At 36.1% G+C, this 17,651-nt stretch overlaps 4 protein-coding genes across 6 annotated transcripts; 1 reads left to right on the top strand and 3 right to left on the bottom strand.

Moving 5' to 3' along the window:
* The first annotated feature begins 992 nt into the window (after positions 1–992).
* Positions 993–4,493, top strand: ognb (osteoglycin, paralog b). The gene is made up of 6 exons (XM_039663202.2): positions 993–1,304; positions 1,628–1,712; positions 1,800–1,964; positions 3,219–3,421; positions 3,508–3,600; positions 3,694–4,493. Exons 1-6 carry the CDS (start codon positions 1,008–1,010, stop codon positions 3,862–3,864), a joined length of 1,014 nt encoding a protein of 337 aa, XP_039519136.2. The 5' UTR covers positions 993–1,007; the 3' UTR covers positions 3,865–4,493.
* A 2,143-nt stretch (positions 4,494–6,636) lies between these two features.
* On the bottom strand, positions 6,637–7,789 carry uqcc5 (ubiquinol-cytochrome c reductase complex assembly factor 5). The gene is made up of 2 exons (XM_039663228.2): positions 7,449–7,789; positions 6,637–7,073 (listed from the first exon to the last, which is right to left on the bottom strand). Exons 1-2 carry the CDS (start codon positions 7,600–7,602, stop codon positions 6,982–6,984), a joined length of 246 nt encoding a protein of 81 aa, XP_039519162.1. The 5' UTR covers positions 7,603–7,789; the 3' UTR covers positions 6,637–6,981.
* Positions 7,790–8,227: 438 nt separating this feature from the next.
* kctd6b (potassium channel tetramerization domain containing 6b) lies at positions 8,228–10,932 on the bottom strand. Of its 2 annotated transcripts, XM_039663241.2 has the most exons (4): positions 10,741–10,923; positions 10,512–10,546; positions 10,212–10,296; positions 8,228–9,269 (listed from the first exon to the last, which is right to left on the bottom strand). In XM_039663241.2, exons 3-4 carry the CDS (start codon positions 10,236–10,238, stop codon positions 8,583–8,585), a joined length of 714 nt encoding a protein of 237 aa, XP_039519175.1. In that variant the 5' UTR covers positions 10,239–10,296; positions 10,512–10,546; positions 10,741–10,923; the 3' UTR covers positions 8,228–8,582. The 2 variants fall into 2 exon arrangements, with proteins under 2 accessions (XP_039519175.1, XP_088980714.1); XM_089124588.1 differs by lacking the exon at positions 10,212–10,296 and having other exon boundaries at positions 10,741–10,932.
* A 759-nt stretch (positions 10,933–11,691) lies between these two features.
* Positions 11,692–17,620, bottom strand: abhd6b (abhydrolase domain containing 6, acylglycerol lipase b). Of its 2 annotated transcripts, none has more exons than XM_089124711.1 (8): positions 15,113–17,620; positions 13,746–13,902; positions 13,523–13,636; positions 13,302–13,434; positions 13,045–13,202; positions 12,890–12,944; positions 12,694–12,794; positions 11,692–12,569 (listed from the first exon to the last, which is right to left on the bottom strand). In XM_089124711.1, the coding sequence occupies exons 1-8, from the start codon at positions 15,229–15,231 to the stop codon at positions 12,387–12,389; spliced, it is 1,020 nt and encodes a 339-aa protein (XP_088980837.1). In that variant the 5' UTR covers positions 15,232–17,620; the 3' UTR covers positions 11,692–12,386. The 2 variants fall into 2 exon arrangements, with proteins under 2 accessions (XP_088980837.1, XP_088980838.1); XM_089124712.1 differs by having other exon boundaries at positions 13,746–13,827.
* Between the last annotated feature and the right edge of the window lie 31 nt (positions 17,621–17,651).

Genomic DNA, 17,651 nt, shown 5'->3' with positions numbered 1-17,651 from the left:
TTAACGTCTCACCCGAAGGATCATAAGCTCCATCAAAAAGGATTTTCCAGGTATCTTCACTGTTAGGCCCTGTGCAATTTCGAATATATTTTGCCTGATAGAGTATGTCTAGGTTTCATCCTACGTCCCATCAGGTTAAGTAACGGCACCCAGAGGGAGGTCGAGGAAGTACGTTTTTAAAGTCTTGGAATGCATTTGTCTCAACACCTGGCAAATTCTTCTCCCATGAAAACAGGCAGTCCTCCATAAGTGCTCCAAATCCAGAGGATCACTGGTAAAGCCATCAGATCTTTCTCACTTCATCGACTCGAGATAAAGAAGGTGAAGTTATGTACATCATTCAGCATATCAACTGAATGCTGTCTGAAATCTATTTCACAGCACTTTGTCATGCATTGTTATTTCTCTCGCCCAAATCAGGAAATCTTTTGGCTTAATCAAGAACAGGGGAACAAAAGGTTTTCTCATCTTCTGTCAATCCATCCCCTGATACCTTCCATATCATTTCTAACAATAAAGCATTTGAATGTCACATAGAGATGGACAACACTCGTTTCATAATCTTAACTCACATGACGAGTTTTAAAAGTTCACCATTTTCAAAAATGCTGTCCAAGATTCCAGAACTAATAGTAATATCCTGTTGAACTCCATCCTTGATTTCCATAGCCAGAACTTTTCTTTCCCCTATATTTCCCTTTATTTTCAGGATCCCAGTGTTCCCTGAAAATGTCTTATTATATCACTAAAGGGAGGAACATGCAGGTCTCAAATGTTATTGTAAGATCATGCGCATTTACAAGAAGACAGCAAAAATATATCAATTTCAAAGTGTTCTTAGCCACTTTACTCCCTTTAAGCAATATTTCAAAACACATGCATATGGACATGAAATGGATTATACCAATCAATAAAACATCTTCACTACAGTTTATTTTGACAGGAATGGGGGCGAGTGATCCATTAAATAACCTTAGGACAGCACAGAGTGGGTTAAGTCCAGTTTCATGAATTGTTTTTTAATGGTTCACAGGCAGTCACTGCAGAGGAACTCTTTAAAAGGTCTCATTTTACTCAGAGGCTGTGACACACTGCACTGCTCTTCACACAGGACAACAACTGTTTCTCCTCACAAGATGATGGATTTGAGGATTTTACTCTTTTTCGTGACCATGCCATGGATATTTTGTGATATGGCTAGAACCAATAAAATGGTACCTAAACACAAAGGGATATTGAAAACAGTAGATGATGAAGAATTGATCGTAGAGAGTAGAGTTGTCATGGAAGTCAAGAAACCAAAGGTATGACAATTTAATGCTGATAATGCACAAATAAATATGTAAACATTGTCATCTTCAAATATAGAATTTTGCTTAACATATATGTTTTTGTTGGCTAAAATGAATAATATATATAATCAGAATGCCAGATTATCATAACTCTGTTCTAAGAAAGGTAGCTATGCAATGGAAAACCTGTTAAATCCATAATGGGATTATGTCCAATGGAAAGCAGCACAATTGGCAAGTTATGGGAACAGGGAAAGGCAAAATAGCATGCGAAGTGGTTGAACGTGTTGATGAGAAGAAACAAAATAATTTTCTTGTAATCTGCTTTAATCTAGAAAAAGGTCATTCTTAGCCCAGACTATGATAGTCCAGCTGATAAAGATGACGAAAGTCCAGGAGCAGATGATAAAGATGACATGGGTATTTATTCTTTAATTTTATTTTGCACTCATTTGATCAAAAATAATATTTTAGCCTATTTATTTCTATTTTCATTTTATTTTTCAGAACTTCCCACTTGCCTGCAGTGTGTGTGTCTAATTGGATCAGTATATTGTGAGGAGGTTTCTCCTGACATGACAACAGTTCCACCACTGCCAAAGGAAACGGCTTACTTCTATGCGCGCTTCAACAAAATCACTAAAATTACCAACAAAGACTTTGCTGATATTGGTAAGAAGGAATGCTAGAAAAGCTTTTGGGTGTTTCCACCAAAAACACACTGTGTAATGATTGGAACCGGATCAGACCAACTGAGTGAAATTTTCCTTAAGACTATGAAAAGACTAAAACAGACACAGACCTGAGAAAGGTCCCTTAGAGTCACTGGTAGAAGGGGAGACATCTAGAGGGTTTTGTGCATTTAAAGGCATAGTTCACCCAAAAATGAAAATGCTGTCATGATTTACTCACCCTCATGTCAATCTAAAAAGTCCTGTGACTTTCTTTTATTGGAAATTTGGACCTCGTTGACTTGGTTCACACTTACATAATCAGAATATGCGTATAGTGTTGTCCGAGCAGAGGGCTCTGAGCTCGAAATTTGGCCTGAACCCAGAGTAGGTTACTCCCCCCTATCGTTAGCTGGGATAGGAATAATCGAGAAGGAGGAGTTGGGGTGGTAGAAGGATGCTGGAAAACTGTCATGGGACAGAAGTTAGATGGCTCTATAAGCCTCCTCTCATGCTGATTGCATGCTGAATTTTTTTTATTAGCAACTATTTTCCATTAAGAACTTTTAACATCCATGGAACCTTGTCATGCATAAAAGGTTATTTTTAATGGAAAATAGTTCTCCAGATAAAATGTTCTTCATACTAAGAAAAATATTTTTAGAACTGTTCATTGAAAGGGTCTTTGGGAAACCAAAAATGGCATTGCTCCAAAAAGCCCTTTTTGGAACCTTTATTTTTAAAAGTCTATGAATAAAACAACACTATTCTTTTATGTTCCACATAGGTTAGGAACAGCATGAGGGTGGGTGAGTAAATAATAAAGATGTCTATGTTCAGTTGCACCCCCTTTGTAATGTCCAATTGTGTATATCCCAGCTAACATGATGTTCTTATAAGAACATTTTCCAAAAATTCCCATAAAAGTAGCCTATAAAATTATTAAGAAGATTCCCTGAATGTTTTCAAGCAAATGTTTTAAAAACATGCGACTGGTCAGGGAACATTTCATTTTATCATTCTTCAAACATAATGGAAAAGTCACCTCTCAATGCTTGCTATATTTTTTTAAACAAATACTAGTAGCTAACATTTAAAAAATCTAACTACACGTTTTTGGAGGGGGAAAGTTCCATGGACTATATAACGCTTGAGCTGTTTTGAGAACATTAACCAGAACTTTGAACGAACTTTTAGTTCAGAGAACTTTCCCTGATAGCTGGGATGATTCGTCCATATTGTGTTGTTTTCAAAGCCACGCTGAGAAGAATTGACCTGTCTGGCAACCTCATCTCTGAGATAGAAGATGGCGCCTTTTCTAAACTCGATCAGCTCGAGGAACTAACGCTCGCTGAGAACAAGCTGGTCAAGCTCCCAATGCTGCCAGCTAAACTTTTGTATCTCAATGTCAACCACAATCTACTTAGAACAAAGGGAGTGAAAGCAAACGTTTTCAAGGTAAAAATAATAAAATAAAGATTCTGAAATCTTATCAATACATTGTTGTCTTATTCATCATGACTGGGGTCTATCTTTTGCATTAGAAACTTAGCAAGCTGGCGTACCTGTACCTTGGAGACAACGGGCTGGAGGCCGTCCCACCGCTGCCGGAAAGTCTTCGTGTGGTTCATCTACATGTACGGTCATTTATAGTCTAAATACATTTACTGTAGTATTTACTGTGTGTCCCTACATGTATGGATACTTTTAAAATCGATTATCGTTTTCAGAACAACAACATAACGTCACTGACGGATGACGCGTTCTGCAAAGGAAACAACACGCACTACATCAGGTACAACATGCAGGAGGTTCGGCTCGATGGAAACCCGATAACTCTGGCCCAACATCCCAACAGCTTCATCTGTCTGAGATCTCTGCCGATTGGACACTATAAGTAATGCTCTTAGAAGAAGAAGAAGATAAAATGTTCCTTAAAGGAGCATTTCACCCATTGCAACATTAATCTTTATTGAAAGTGGATCATATATGTAGTCGAAATGTAAAATCATTTTTTAATTTGGTGCCCTCTTGACTGAGAAAAGACAGAAAATAACCAAGGGGCGCCTTTGTGTAAAAAAAACTACAGTTCCCAGAATTCCCCAACATTGCACAGCTCCGCAAGACACACCCACTAACCCACCCACCGGAACAGCGCAAACAGAGACGCAAACACACTCTTCCGTCTACAACGCTAACATTAGCTGTTACCAGAGTAAGAGTTTGAAATTCATTTCAAACAAAATGTCTAGTTAGTTGGCTGTGGCGAGCAGGACGATCGAGTGCGAGGGATGTAAGAGGACGGCGCGCTGCGCGAGGCCGGTGGCGTGAGTGATAATGAAAGACACCTGTAACGGCGCGCGCCGGTGCGTCTCTCCCGAATAGAAGGAGCGAATGCATAAAATGGGGAGCGACGACGGCAGATCGAGAGAGAAACAGGCCTGATTTTATGTTTTGTTTCTGTTGTGTGTAACGCTGGCTTACTTTCGTTTTGTATTTGTTCATTTTACTATTAAAATGTTTAAATGTTCGCCGGTTCATGCCTCTTTCTTCCCACAACATTAAACCCCGTTCACGTTACATTTGTAAACACATTAACGTTAATGAATTACTCCGCATTTGTATTTATTTCTGTATGGTGAATTACTGCATGATACCTGGATGTTCTGAAGGCGAAACTATCAAAACACAAACGTCCGTGTGCTCGTCTGATTCAGAGATTTCCTCCAGGAGAAATTGCCATCGTTGAAATTTTCTGCAGCAGACGGACTCTGTTTCCGTAGGCCGTGACACGCAGCGAGAGTACAAGCAACAGCAGGCAGCCGAACTCGACCCAGTCCGGGCGTCTCGACCGACAGCCAGGCGTCTCCTGCTCCTCCATCAGCCTCAGCTGCTCTAAACTATACTGCAGCTCGTAAAGATAGCCACGAACATCGGATTCGAGCAGCAGACTTTCAAAACCCTCTTCTTCCATATCATGTTTAGTTTCTTCCATTATCATAACTTCATATCTCCACAGGGCTTGTTAGCTTAGCTTCCAAACAAGATGGCGGATATTGATTTCAGTTTCTGCAAGTGAAGTCCCACCCACTGATCTGTAATAGGCCTGTGGGTGAATGGGTGCCACACCCTTGAATAATAATGAGCCAATCATTGTAGTCTGTTGACATTTCAATGAAATGTGACTTCCTGCTTATCGTGACGCAAAATGACGATTTTTACGTCACGATAAGCAGGAAATAAAACACTTAAATCCTTATTTCTCCCATCTCAGGGGAAAATAAGGGAATAAACCATGACCATTCAAAAATATGACTGGGTTTCTAAAGATACAAAGCTTAATGCAAATGGGTGAAGTGACCCTTTAAGATCGTCCAACGGGCAACTGCTGCTGTTATGAGACAGCACATTCACAATTTAAAGGACAAGTTCGGTATGGGTTACCATATTTTGATTACAATAATAAAAAAATAAAAAAACAACACAAAAAACAGGACACTCGGCCTGGCAAACCTCAAAGATGCCTTAATTAATAATGCCTAATAATTTCAAAACATTTAAAGAAGGCTTGTTTACAAAACAAGAGGTTCTCAAAACTTCTCAGAGGTTACTCAACATGTTTTAATATGACAGGTTTCAAAAATAATGAATGAAATAATGATAGAAATATAAATTTTAGACTTTATCATCATGACAAACTTACTTTCAAATGGCACTTATAGGCTACTACAACTGACCACACTTTTAAAAGTAAAAAAAAGAAAAGAAAAAAAAACACAAAAAAAATCTGTAAGCAACAATAATGAGAACTTTGATAATTATGGCTTAGCTTCTCATTATACTGACAAATGTTGTGTAACCTGGTTGCCTTAAAATTTTAAGTTCAATGAAATGGAAAAATTTAAAGTTAATACAATGAAGGAGATTGATTTAATCATCAGCAACTCAAAATATTATGTTATCTGAACTACATCAATTATCTAAGTTGATTTGACAAAAGAAAAAATGTTGTGATTACAAAACATGAAAATATTTTTTACAGTGTAATTATATTATAATTTTCTTAACATCGCATAATAATGAGAAAGTCATTACAAGAAAGTTTGTCAGCAAGTCATTATTATGAGTAATTCTCTTCATTATGAGATGTCATTATTTTTTTTAGATATTATGACCTTAACTAGTTTTTGTTTTTCAGTTTTTGTTAAAGTTTTTCCCTATTATGATATATATATATATATATATATATATATATATATATATATATATATATATATATTTACGATATACCAAGTCATAATTATTCATTTTTTATTATAGGCTACACAAGAATTTGAATTACAATACACTAAATTATTCGATTTTTTTTCCTGTATTTATGACATATTTACTCATAATTAGCCTAGGTCTTTTTCAATATTTTGAGATACATGATTTGAGATCATTATTTTATACCAAGTCATTAATATGAGAGCTTTTCTCAATACAATAAGATTCACCCCCAGTTTCACAGAAAAGTCTTGTAAAAAAAATACATGTTTGAGCTGTTTTAACTGAAAGTGATCTTAAAACATGACAGTGTCATTGTTTTGTCTAGGTTGCACACAAAATGTCCCAATTCAAGGCCTAATCCTTTCAAGCCCTATCTGTGAAACTAAACCACTTACTCATAGTTATGAGATTCATTTCTCTTTATTATGACTTACAAAATCATAGTTTTACTCATTTGTAGTTGAAACAGGCTTCCAAAGTGTATTGGTTAAGAATCACAGGACAGATAACTTGTATTGCATAAATAACCATCTTTATCTTACTCAATACAAAAATTGCAATCTTCTGTACAGAAACACAGTCTTTTGCACCACATCTGTCACAGCTGTCCCTGTCACAGCTGCTTAGAGTTGATATATATTATAGTATCCCCATTTTTCATTGATATCAAGTGTGTAAGTGCAAAAGTGTCAAATTTCAGTGTCTTTATCATGACGATCATGTATTTCCAGTGTGTTGTGATGATCTCATTTGGCTTCAGACTCTGTGAGCACAATCAAGCCCTCATCAATCTTGTTTTGGTATTCCCTCTCCGATTGTTTTCTTCTGTAGACATCATCTGTCGGGACAGAAAATAATGTTACCACTAATCTACAACAATAACCAATAATATACAGAATAAATAGTAATTTATATGGTTTTTGATTAGGTTTTAGTTAAATTAAGCTTTTATTAACTTGCCATAAAAAACATTACTGGTGAATCTATACAAAACAATGACACTGACATATTTTGAGATGTCAGTGTAAGTCGCTTTCAGTTAAAACAGCCCAATAGTGAAAAATAGTCTTTAGATTTCAGTAAAATGAGTAAATCATCATTCACGTTTTATTAGCACGAGCAGTGCGGGACGCAGAAGGATGCACAGAAACGCTTCAAAGAGGGGCAGGGCGTGTAACTTATATATCTACATAAGATGACTTAACATACTTACAAAATGTTTCTCGTCCTATTCTCACGTTAATCATGATCCACTCCATGACACCCCCGATACAGAAGAACAAGGGCAAAAATCTGTACGTTCCAAAACGTCTTTTTCCAGGAACAAGACTTAAAATATATTTTAGGTTCCGACTTTTTTTTAACATCCTTTTCTTTAAAACACAATTAGCCTACCAGCTAGATACTTCTAAAGCACAGCGCAATAATATGAACTAATAAAATTTGGATTTAAACACTAGAATACAACATCTGAACAGTTGTGCCCTTTAACACTGATCTTGTTCTTGGCGCATGTAACCAACAGCTTCGCAAAACATGGCGGCGTAAACGTCATGGTTAATAGTGTGTTCTAATAGGTCCGCTGGCAGGACTATACCAAATCTGATATAAGAGAGGGAACCGTCTTCTTTTCATACAGTCTTTTGAATTGGGTTTACTCACTCACTAGTATAAGGTTAAAAAGTGTTTAATCACACACACAGCTTTCCTTGAGCTCATGTTGATGTTGTTTTTATAATATAGGTAAACATTTAAATATAAATATTTACATATATTTTAACTATATATATATATATATATATATATATATACATATATATATATGTAAATGTTAAACTATATTATAACAATTTAACTTTGACAAGAGCCTCTCGATGATTTATATTATCAAGCACTCTCAGTAGAATAAACTGAGACAATTAGCTGTTGTTGAGGTTGCTCATGTTTTTCCCCTTCTTAAATGAAACTGATGAAACAAATCAGTAAAATGTATTTCCATGTAGAGCATGTGGACATTTAATACATAGAATGTGTTACAAATACATGCACACTAAAATGTCGATGTTGCACATAGTGCACAATGTTTGGCAGATTTCTCATCTGATGGAATGAATGAATAAATACCTGAAACATTTTCTGGTGAGTGATTTTTTGGTCAAGATGTTCATATATTATTGAATATTGCTTGAGTGCCATCTTTATATGCATTTATATCATATATCATTTTAATATCATTCCTTTCCTTTTTTTTTTTGCTTGGCCTCAACTGACAATGAAATACCTATTAAAACATCACACTGAAAACAGCACCAACCACATTTGAAATGGCACCACATTCATAAATGGGTCAGTCTTCTACTTTATATGCAGGCCGGCAGAAAGTCCAGTGATGCTCCACTGTGTTCTCATTGGCACGCTCACTCATGTGGTGCACCCGTGTGTTTCGAATCGTGAATCCCTGTTTGGTGATGTAGTCCATGAGGTGGACCCTTAGAGACACCTCTTGATGGTGGTCACAAGGTCCAAAGGTGAAAGACACCTGACAGTCTCTGGTGTCCATCATGTGTTTGTTCCACTTGGTAAAGCTGTTGGATATTCCCTCAAGCAGCGAGTGGACCTTCGTGGTTATGGTTAGTTGCGTGATAATAACCGCTACAGGGTTTGAGTACTTAGACAGCTTACGGGTGCTGGACAACTCCACCACCTGCTCAAACGTGTCCAGTGGGTACAGAGGTTTTGGGTCACTGAGGCATTGGATTAAAGGCTCAATCTGATAGAAGTCAGCTTCTTTACGCAGAAGGTCGGTCTCCATGAAGTCAACAGGAAGAGTGAGCTCGGATGTGCGCAGGAAGTTTAATATGTAGCGAAAAAGCGTCCCATCCCGATCGATGAAGTAGTTTCCTTGAGCGTCCCGCGTGGTGGGGAAGTCGCCGCGGAACATGGCGCCCAGCATGGAATCGGGGTAACGCTGAAGAGTGGAGATAGAAGTCGTGTAGAGTTGACCTCCGACATTTAAGGTGACTGGGTGAGTCAACTAAAAGAGAGGGAAAATAGAGAGAAATCTTTAATGCAACTCATCACACAATTAAAAAGTTGTTTCATTAGGGACTTTAATGTGACTAATCTGGTAATAGCAAATGTAAAAAAAGAAGTTGCTTAGATGCTAATAACAGGTAGTTTTACCAAAACCAAAGTTAAAAAGTTCATGGTGTTGTATTTTCAGTTTGATTTATTAAACCAGTCAAAGTTCTTTGTCATTGATGGCCGCTATATTTTTCAGCCAAATAAATTCTACTTACATAGACTAGACCTTGCAGTCAGAAAGACAGATAGCTCATCTATCTATGGAAACTTTGACATATTTGAATGTCAGTTATGGAAAAACCTTCAATCTGATTACTAAAATCAATTTAGAACAGGCTGCAGGTCTGAACCAAGTTTGTGGATGTAGATTGAAAGTAGACTACATGTCTAATTATTATCGATGTAATTACAATTAATCATTTTAAATGGCAATCTGTGACTTTTGGGATTTTTCATCATCTAGTACTGTAAGAAAACTAAGGCCTGTTCACACCAAGGATAAATAAATACCATAACTATGAATTTTGAATAATCGCTCTAATTCTATGAGAATGGCGAAGCCCACATAATGCAGGAACGCCACTATTATTGGGATCACCTTCATAATTTATTTCCAGCTGATGAATGATGAAAACACTGACATCCAATCAGAATGCAGCCGACTTAAAGAGCTTGAGCATTTAACATTAAAAGATTGTTATAATGCATTCAATATTCTAGTTAGACAAATACACTTTTTTCAGTAATATGAATGTCTGAATTTCAATTCATTTTACGTGTACTTCAAAGTCAAATTGCAATACTGCATGAAACACAACTCTGGCTGTTAACCAATATACTTTAATATTATAATAACAATAACTTCGGTTAAAATATTTCTCCACATACTTACCCTATGCCCCCAGTCCCCATTATCCATTTGTTAAAGATAGGTAAACCGCTTTGACCCACAGAAGTAGTTCGGATATTATGATTACCTACAAATAAGAAACCATTAGTCATACATTTAGCCAAATAAAGGTATAGACCCAATTAAGGGTCTTTGAATATTTTCTGAGACGGTAATGACGCGCACATAAACGCAAGATGCATCCCTGTGTGTGAATCTCAGTGAATTAGATGCTCAATAGCATGCTAACGTAGCTGTTTTGGTAAGACAGCTAAACAGGCGTTCTGCAACGTAATTACTTACCGTTTAGAAGAGTTATGAATGTCCAGCGATTGTACCTAACATTAAAAAAAAAACATGAACATGTTTTAATTAAATGAAACGTTTTTACAAGGAACCTTTGCTAGCCAGCTACTATCCAGCTAGCTACCTGCGAACTACAAACTTAATTTAACGATGACATAAATGAATAAAATAAATGTTTTTTTTTCCTCGCTGTGATAATGTGTGGGATGACCCCCCCAATCCTTACCCGTCTCCAGAGCTGAGGGGTTTAATGGTCGTTTTTGGTCTCGGATGAACAGGACACTGAGAGTTAGCTGCTCAAAGACGAGAATACAGCAGTATTCCGCACTGCCACGTGACCTGCACCAGCGTAGCCTACATTACGGCAGATTTAATGACATTCTTGATTGCCTTTTAAGGCTGGGGGTAAAATTTTGCTTTGCACAAAATATCACATAACTACAAAATCTCACCAACAAGAACTTATGGACATGGCAAATTCGATTTGATTGGACATGTGCCATAGTAACAGCTACTGATGAAATGCTGCAATGGTGGTTGGCTATAGAGACACACACAGCAATTACAGCAGGATAATTGTATAGCCTGCCCTATATATATATATATATATATATATATATAGGCCTATGAAGAGTTCAGATGCAAAAGCCTCTAAGTGCCATTTGAAATTTTCTTCTAGAATGATCATTTTTATCAAGCTTGTATATTTAAGTTCAGTGATTTCACTTAGATGGCAATGATGATTAAATATTAATTGTTTTTATTATTAAATTACTGAACTTAAATATACAAGTTTGATAAAAATCATCATTAAAGAAGAAAATTTCAAATGGCATTTAGAGGCTTTAGCATCTGAACTCTTCATATATATATATATATATATATATATATATATATATATATAAAGTTAAATACAATTACAATGTATTTTAATAAATACAAATTATTAAATTTATCTATCTATCTATCTATCTTAACTTTTTTTTAAACTTAAAGCTTTTAAAACTTCTTCAAACTATGTTCCGGCTTTCTCAAGCCATCTTAAATTTTGTCTCGATGAACTTTAAGTTTTATTTCAGTTTACGAAAATGTTTTTGATCAATAGTTTTAGTCTTAGTTTCAGTTTTCGTTTACGAAAATAACCTTGATAGACATATTTTATTTTTTAAGCCTGTTAATCCCAGATCTGCAAAGAACCTGAATGCAAATGAGAGTATTCCATTAAGAGCCTTGGTACACAATCAGTTCCATGGTATAAACGGTATTACCATCTGATGCCATAACATTACAGTAATATACTGCAGCACTTTACAACAGGGTCAAAAGTGCAAGTGCAAAATCAAGTCCCACCCTACATTTTTTCTTGTTCTAGAAGTCGTTTCACCGGCGGGACATAGCCTAAATCACAACAGGGAAGAAATTGCAACTTCCATTTCATGCCGACTTTAATATTAGTTAATGCATTACCATGAACAATGTGCAATATGTTTTACATAATTTGTAAATCTTTGTAAAATTAACCTTAATATTGTTCATGTTAAGTTCTCATAGCACATTAATGCCAACAAATGAAAAAAAAAATACATACATACATATATATATATATATATATATATATATATAGGAAATGTTGCAATTGACATTAAGACCAATACATGTACTCATAGTTAGTTCATATTAACTAATGTTAGCAAATAAAGTCTTATTGTAAAGTGTTACCATACTTTTTATAAAGCGTGATCTCTTTTAATCAGTCAAACTGAAAAACACTGCAAAATTATTATTATTAATATTATTTCTCCCCAAGTTTGTTATATAGGCCTACTACGGTGCATTTAAGTATGAATCAAAACAACTGATAGCAGAGCAGTCTCAGGATTTCTTCTTCGTGCTGGCGCTCTCTTTGCTCTGCTGAGAGATGATGAAATCTAAAATGAGTTTGGCTGTTTGTCGCGGTCGCTCCATGGCCACAGAATGACCGCAGTTCTCCAGCAGATCAACACGGCAGTGTGGAAGAGCCTCGGCAAGCACCGCTGCGCCAGACACATCCACTACCTGGATACAGAATATTATTAAAACTACATCAGTATCTCAATGACACTAAAATAACACCGAGTATGTACTGAACTCTGTACAATGTGAAGATGCGTTTAGCTCCTGTATGCATGCTTACACATACCTGGTCCTGTTTGCCCCAGATGACTTGTAAAGGTGTAGTTATTTGCTGCATATGCTCATGCAAAGCATATTTAGAATTTTCACTCATAATTTCCATGAAAACTGTGGTAGTTTATAGAGAAGATATTTTAGGCAAAACAAGACTTTCTAGTATGTTGCATATTTAAAGTAAATAGTTGGCCCATGTTCATACTTACCCTCATGATAAAAGTCATTGTGTGGGATCCGTACATCCACCAGGCCTTGAAGAATCTACAAACAAAGGTAAACCCCACACATGGTTTGTGAAAGTATGTTCTGAATCTAGAGTAACTCTACATGACGTGCGTGTTTGTGTGTGTGTGTGACTAACCTGTTGAGGCACTCTGAAGCGCACGTGAGAACAGAGCTTCAGCATCTCCTCCATCTCCTCCGGGGTGGATGGGATAAGAGGAATATTCAGTGTGTACTGGCTGTGCTCCACATCATGCATCTGACTGTCAAACTTGCTCTCGCTTTGGTTCTTCAGACCTTCAGAGAAAAATGTGAGCATGTAGGAGTGAGTCATTTTTGTTTATTTTTATGTTATGTCGATGCATTCTGTGTCAAAGACGAAATATATTGACCAACCGACTGGGCAGATGAGGGTCAAACTGTAGAGATCTGAGGGATGGCAGGCTGCATACACTCCTGCCACAGTGCCACCCATTGAAGTCCCCACCATGTGGAACGGCTTTCTGTTTAGTCGAATGGCCTCTACAAACTGAGTGGAGTAAAAGAGGGAAATATTAATAAATGCTGCCAACACAAACATGTAATATGCACACCTATTCATAGAAAAAGGTCATTACCTGCCGTATTCTCTTGACCTGGCCCTGGACTGAATAGTCATCCGTGCTGGTACGTGTTGTACCCTCATGCCCTGGCATGTCGACGCACAGCAGGTGCAGATGTTTGGGAAGGTACTGTTCAGGGTAAAAACACAAACTGCTTATCACTGTTATAATGAACAATATACTGTACATAGCATTCTCATTTTCTACCTCACACCACAGCCATGTAAATATACCATACCTTGACCATGGGGAGCCATGTGTCCTTATGAGCAGAGAAGTCGTGCAGCATGAGTATAGAGGGCCTGAGGCCTGGTTTCCCCCTGTGCGAATAACAGAAGCGATAACCTCCACAGTCTGCATAACGTACCTGCAGACCCAGAGTTCTCCTCCAGTACCTCCACAAACACAAAGCGTTCATGGGTCGGAATATATGAACAAAACATGTGCATTCACATTTACTGCCAAAAATGTACAACATAAAAGCAAAAACAATAATTAAGATTAATAAATGCTGTAATAAACTATTGTTATAGCTGAAGCTACATAATCAATGGTCTTTGTTTCCTGTTTACACTTCTGGGTCTATACGACCCCAACAATTGATTGAGAAATTGTACAAAAAATATATAAATTTTTAATCATACAAATAATATATCATTTTCTTTGTTTACTTCTCATCTATTCATTAATTAAGTACTTTATATCTCCAAAAACACCAAAATTGTGTGATATACTTATCCATATACCACACAATTCCTCAACTACACCATTAGCTTACATATGAAATATTATTTTTTTATGATAAATTGCATTTATGCTCTAGTACTAGGCCTTCATTTCTGTGTAAAAGTTTTCAGATTTATGCCGAATTTTTTTTTTGACACATGAAGAAAATATATTTAGTTTTTTTTTTCACATTTCCCATTCATTTCAATGTAGGGTCATATTGACCCCGAAGACCAGAAGTGTAAACATTTTTTTTTCATACCTTCAGAACAACTGAATCAAGCCCAGTTTGTGTGTGTGTGTGTGTGTGTGTGTATAGATAGATAATGTATGAAAAGTCACAAAATCTTTTTCCACTGAGATGAATGGAACCTTTTTTTTATTAAGTAAAAGTCGATTGGGGTCGTATAGACCCCATGACCCGATTGAGGGTTACCTAATGTTAACAAATAATTTTTTGTAGTGTTTTCATATATATATATATATATATATATATATATATATATGAAAATGAAATATTTAAAAAAAAATGCATATAGAAAAAAATATGTATAGCCATAAAAAAGTAGTTTTAAAACATGCTCACCCATTTACATGTACATACAGTACAGTGTGCAAAAGACCGATATAACAGTGAAAATACTTATTTTTGCATTATTTTCTAATTTAATGAAAAATTATATTATTAATATACAGCATTTGTTATACATTGAGTAAAATATCAATCACAAATTTGGCTAACAAAAATATTTGATTAGGGACATAAAAATCAGAAAATACCACCTTTGTTTTCATTTACATTTGTGAGTGTGTGCATTAATATTGACATATTATAATGAAGGCAAATGCATGTATCTATTATTTATAAGTGGCATTTACCAGTAATAGACTTTGATGAGCGATGATGGCCACAGCATAAAGGAGGCCATGAAAAGAAGGAGAGGGATTGCAAGAGTCCCTGCAGCAATGGCAAACATATTCATCATATCCTGATCCATGGCAACTCTGGTTTTATCTAGTCAACCCCCTGCAGAGAAATACAGCACACAATTACAAGCAGAAAGCCTACCAAACATTAAAAATGTCAGGCAATGGCGAAAAACTTCAAAATACCTTCTCTTCGCTCTGCTATAAGGCAGCCAATGTACAGGTCAGATTCAAAGAGGATGAGGGATAGGGGAGGGTATGGCAGCATCTGTTTGTGTCTAATCAATACATGTAACCTAGTTATCTCACCATGCGCTTCAAATATTTACATGACCATCATTTTAGTAGCACTGCCTACAATACATTATTTTTTTCCTTAATGTTTTTATACATTCACACAGACATATTTTACTATGATCTTGCTATTATTAATACAACTAAGCCTTTGAATTGAGGTTAAAAAGTATAAATCGTTAAAATAACAACAATTGCCATATGACTCAACAAATAGATCTGGAACAATGAGAGCAATGAACTTACTTCATAAGCTTAATCCTACACTGACGTCATGCAGTGAAGTCAGTCATAATCAAGCCGTTTCAAATGACAGATCCTAAAAGGTCATACTGTGTCTGGTCAGTGTGCTGCCTGCGCTTCGAATATAATAAAAGTGAGCTGTCTGCTAACCTCAATAAACACAGAGATGGCATCCAGAGCGAACGGTCTGTGGTGATCCCATGATCTCAAGAAATCAATGAGGTCACATGGAAAATGTAATGCTTCTCTTCCTCAAAATAAATAAAGGGAAAATTTAATAATGGAGTCATTTCAAGTAATTTTTTTTTGCATTTAAATTCCATTTCACATTTAAAGCTATTTATGCACATATAACATTTATACACTGCTTACAAATTTCTAAAAGATTTCACAAGATGAATTTTATTTGTATAGTTTGATATTGTTTGTGCATCTGTATAGACAGATATCCATACATCTGTCTCTCATCCAATCATCCTTCTATTATGGATCAATATTATGGATAGAGACATAGAAAAGGGCTGCACAGTTTTGCGATAAATAATAATAAATAAAATTATAAAATATTGTAATTGCAATTAAATTAGATTTGTGTGTGGCAGCTGCATGTACAATTATTATTATTAATAATAATAACAGTTATAATAATACAAATGAGCTTAAAATAAAAATTTAAAGGGTTTATTGCATTAAAAACAAATAAATAAACAAGTTATCATTCATAGTACACTAAATTTTAAACATTTTAAATTCCAACATTGTTTGTGAACGTCCAACAAAGTTAAATGTAAAATGTTAAATTTCATTTGATTATCATTGTACACTTAAAGGCTTAGTTGTAACACTGTGTTAGAACTAACCCCGCTGTGTATTACATATTTTAAGCCTAGCTAACAGTCGCTAGGAATTGCTGACATCAGTGTTGTAGTCGAGACCACCTCACTCGAGTCCGAGTCGACACCGAGACCAGAGAGAGTCGAGTCCAAGTCAAGACCGAGTCCATAGAGAGTCGAGTCTGAGACCAGAGACGGTCGAGTCCGAGTCGAGACCGAGACCAGTGAGGGTTGATTACCTAATTTACTTTTATTTACTTAGAGAAATCCTTTTTTTTTTTTTTTTTTTTTTACTGAATTTACTTAGAGTTTAAAAAATATGATCAGTTTAGGGTAAAAAGGCCACATAGTAGGTGGTGTTAAAAGTAATTTTATTACAATTTGTCATGCGCAGTTGTGCACTACAAAATCAACAATCACTGGGCGTGTCAATCAATTTAAAGAAATATTTTATTAACACACATTAATAATCATGAAAAATATTTTTAATTGAACTCGAGTGGACTCGGGAATAATTCCGAGTCCTAAAAAAAAAAAAATGTTCGAGTACGAGTCAATTCCGAGTCCAAATGGACACGAGTCCATGACAAGACCAAGACCATTAAAATATGGTCTCGAGACCGAGTCCGAGACGAGTCAGAGTCTCGAGTACTACAACACTGGCTGACATGTTTCAAAATGGTGCTAGGTTTAAGCCAACAAGACAGTGATTAAGGCAATATAAAGTTAGATTTGGAAACGTACACACCCAACTCAGAAACCGAAAAAAAACCTATGATGAAAAAAATTACTTTCATGGTGTCAAAACACTCTTTATCCAGTATCTTCACGAAATATTATCAAAACTCTCCGCAAATTCGCGTGAGACCGTCTTCTGGCAGCGAGAGAAAAAGAGCAGAAAGACAGCCTGCTTGATCCTGACCAACTATGTAAAACGTCCGTGTTACATTTAACCCCGCGTTAGGTTGTGCCCCGCGCTCCCCTATTTCCAAAAAGTATGATCTGTGATTGCGAATGACCGTATCCAAACCGGCGCGTTGACTGACAGCCGCACACTCTCCTCAAAACATTGGATTCATCCGTGCTGTGCCGTGCCGAGTAAAGTTGATAATTCCACGAAT

The sequence above is a fragment of the Pimephales promelas genome, chromosome 20, assembly GCF_988280905.1.
Source record: "Pimephales promelas chromosome 20, fPimPro1.hap1.1, whole genome shotgun sequence".
Taxonomy (NCBI): Eukaryota; Metazoa; Chordata; class Actinopteri; order Cypriniformes; family Leuciscidae; genus Pimephales; species Pimephales promelas.
Note: the sequence above shows the minus strand (reverse complement) of the source record. Positions and strands in the feature narration are given on the sequence as shown.